The 1020-nt window shown below is 44.0% G+C and overlaps 1 protein-coding gene across 1 annotated transcript in view; it reads right to left on the bottom strand.

Moving 5' to 3' along the window:
* The window catches only part of NOTCH4 (notch receptor 4), a 45009-nt gene extending 44440 nt beyond the window's left edge, over positions 1-569 (bottom strand). The window contains exon 1 of the mRNA XM_042454426.1: positions 539-569. Coding sequence (XP_042310360.1) covers positions 539-569 — 31 coding nt within the window. The remainder of the gene's footprint in view (positions 1-538) is intronic.
* Positions 570-1020: the final 451 nt, after the last annotated feature.

Below are 1020 nucleotides of genomic sequence, written 5' to 3'. Positions count from 1 at the left end.
AAAACTGGAATTTGGCCTGCAAACGTACCCAGAAAGGTTATTGTTCTATAGAAATTTTCAGTAGCTTGCCATATGGTAGACGACTGAGGCCCTAAAAATGTCACCTTCTGTCATGTCTCATTACCTTATCAGTCAAGGGAAGGCCTAACATGCCACAGACAAGATGATGGCCTAGGATGGCAAAAAGTCTTTGGATGATGTGAAGTCAAAGGCTTTCGTGGCCGGCAACCATAGTTTTTTGTGGGTTTTTCAGGCTATGTGGCAATTTTTTGGAGCAACGGTTCTAGAACTTGGCCACCTAGGCTTAAAAAACCCCCAAAGGCTATCTTTGGATGATCCTGACCTTAGTGGGGCTCCACTGATAATGACAGACATATGAGCCCACAGATATATGACAGATTGAAATCTGGGGGGAAAAACTTGGGTTAAAGAAGAGAGGAAGCAGGGAAGGCAGAGAGTGTAATAGATAGACGGGGGGGGGGGGGGGGGGATGAGGGATGCAAAAGAAAATGGATCCACATTTAATGAATTTGCTTACCAAGAGAGGACACATTCTCATAGTTCTCCATCATCACTTCTTTGTATAAAGCTATTTGCTTTGTATCCAACAGGTCCCATTCCTCCTTACTGAAATATACAGCCACATCCTCAAACGTCACTGGTTCCTGCAACTACAAAGCAGTGACAAATCATGTCTTAACAAGGGTTCTCCCAAAAGGTGCTTTCCCCCTCAGCCACAAGCTGTGTAGTAACTTAGCCGCTCCAAATCTCCCACCACCAAGTATCACCCTACACTTTCTCCTTCTTTTGGGATGGGGATACATTCTCCCGTGTGAAATAGTCCAAAGTGATGCCATAACCTATCAAAGTATATAGACATGGTGATGTTATGTGTCCTCAAGTTGTTTCCAACTTATGGCGACCCTAAAGCAAATTGATCATGTTTTTTTCTGGGGCTGTGAGAGTGTGACTTGCCCAAGGTTACCTAGTAGTTTTCCATGGCTGAATGGAGAATCAAAC

This window comes from Sceloporus undulatus, chromosome 2 (genome assembly GCF_019175285.1).
Source record: "Sceloporus undulatus isolate JIND9_A2432 ecotype Alabama chromosome 2, SceUnd_v1.1, whole genome shotgun sequence".
Classification (NCBI taxonomy): Eukaryota; Metazoa; Chordata; class Lepidosauria; order Squamata; family Phrynosomatidae; genus Sceloporus; species Sceloporus undulatus.
This window is presented reverse-complemented; position numbering and strand designations above follow the sequence as displayed.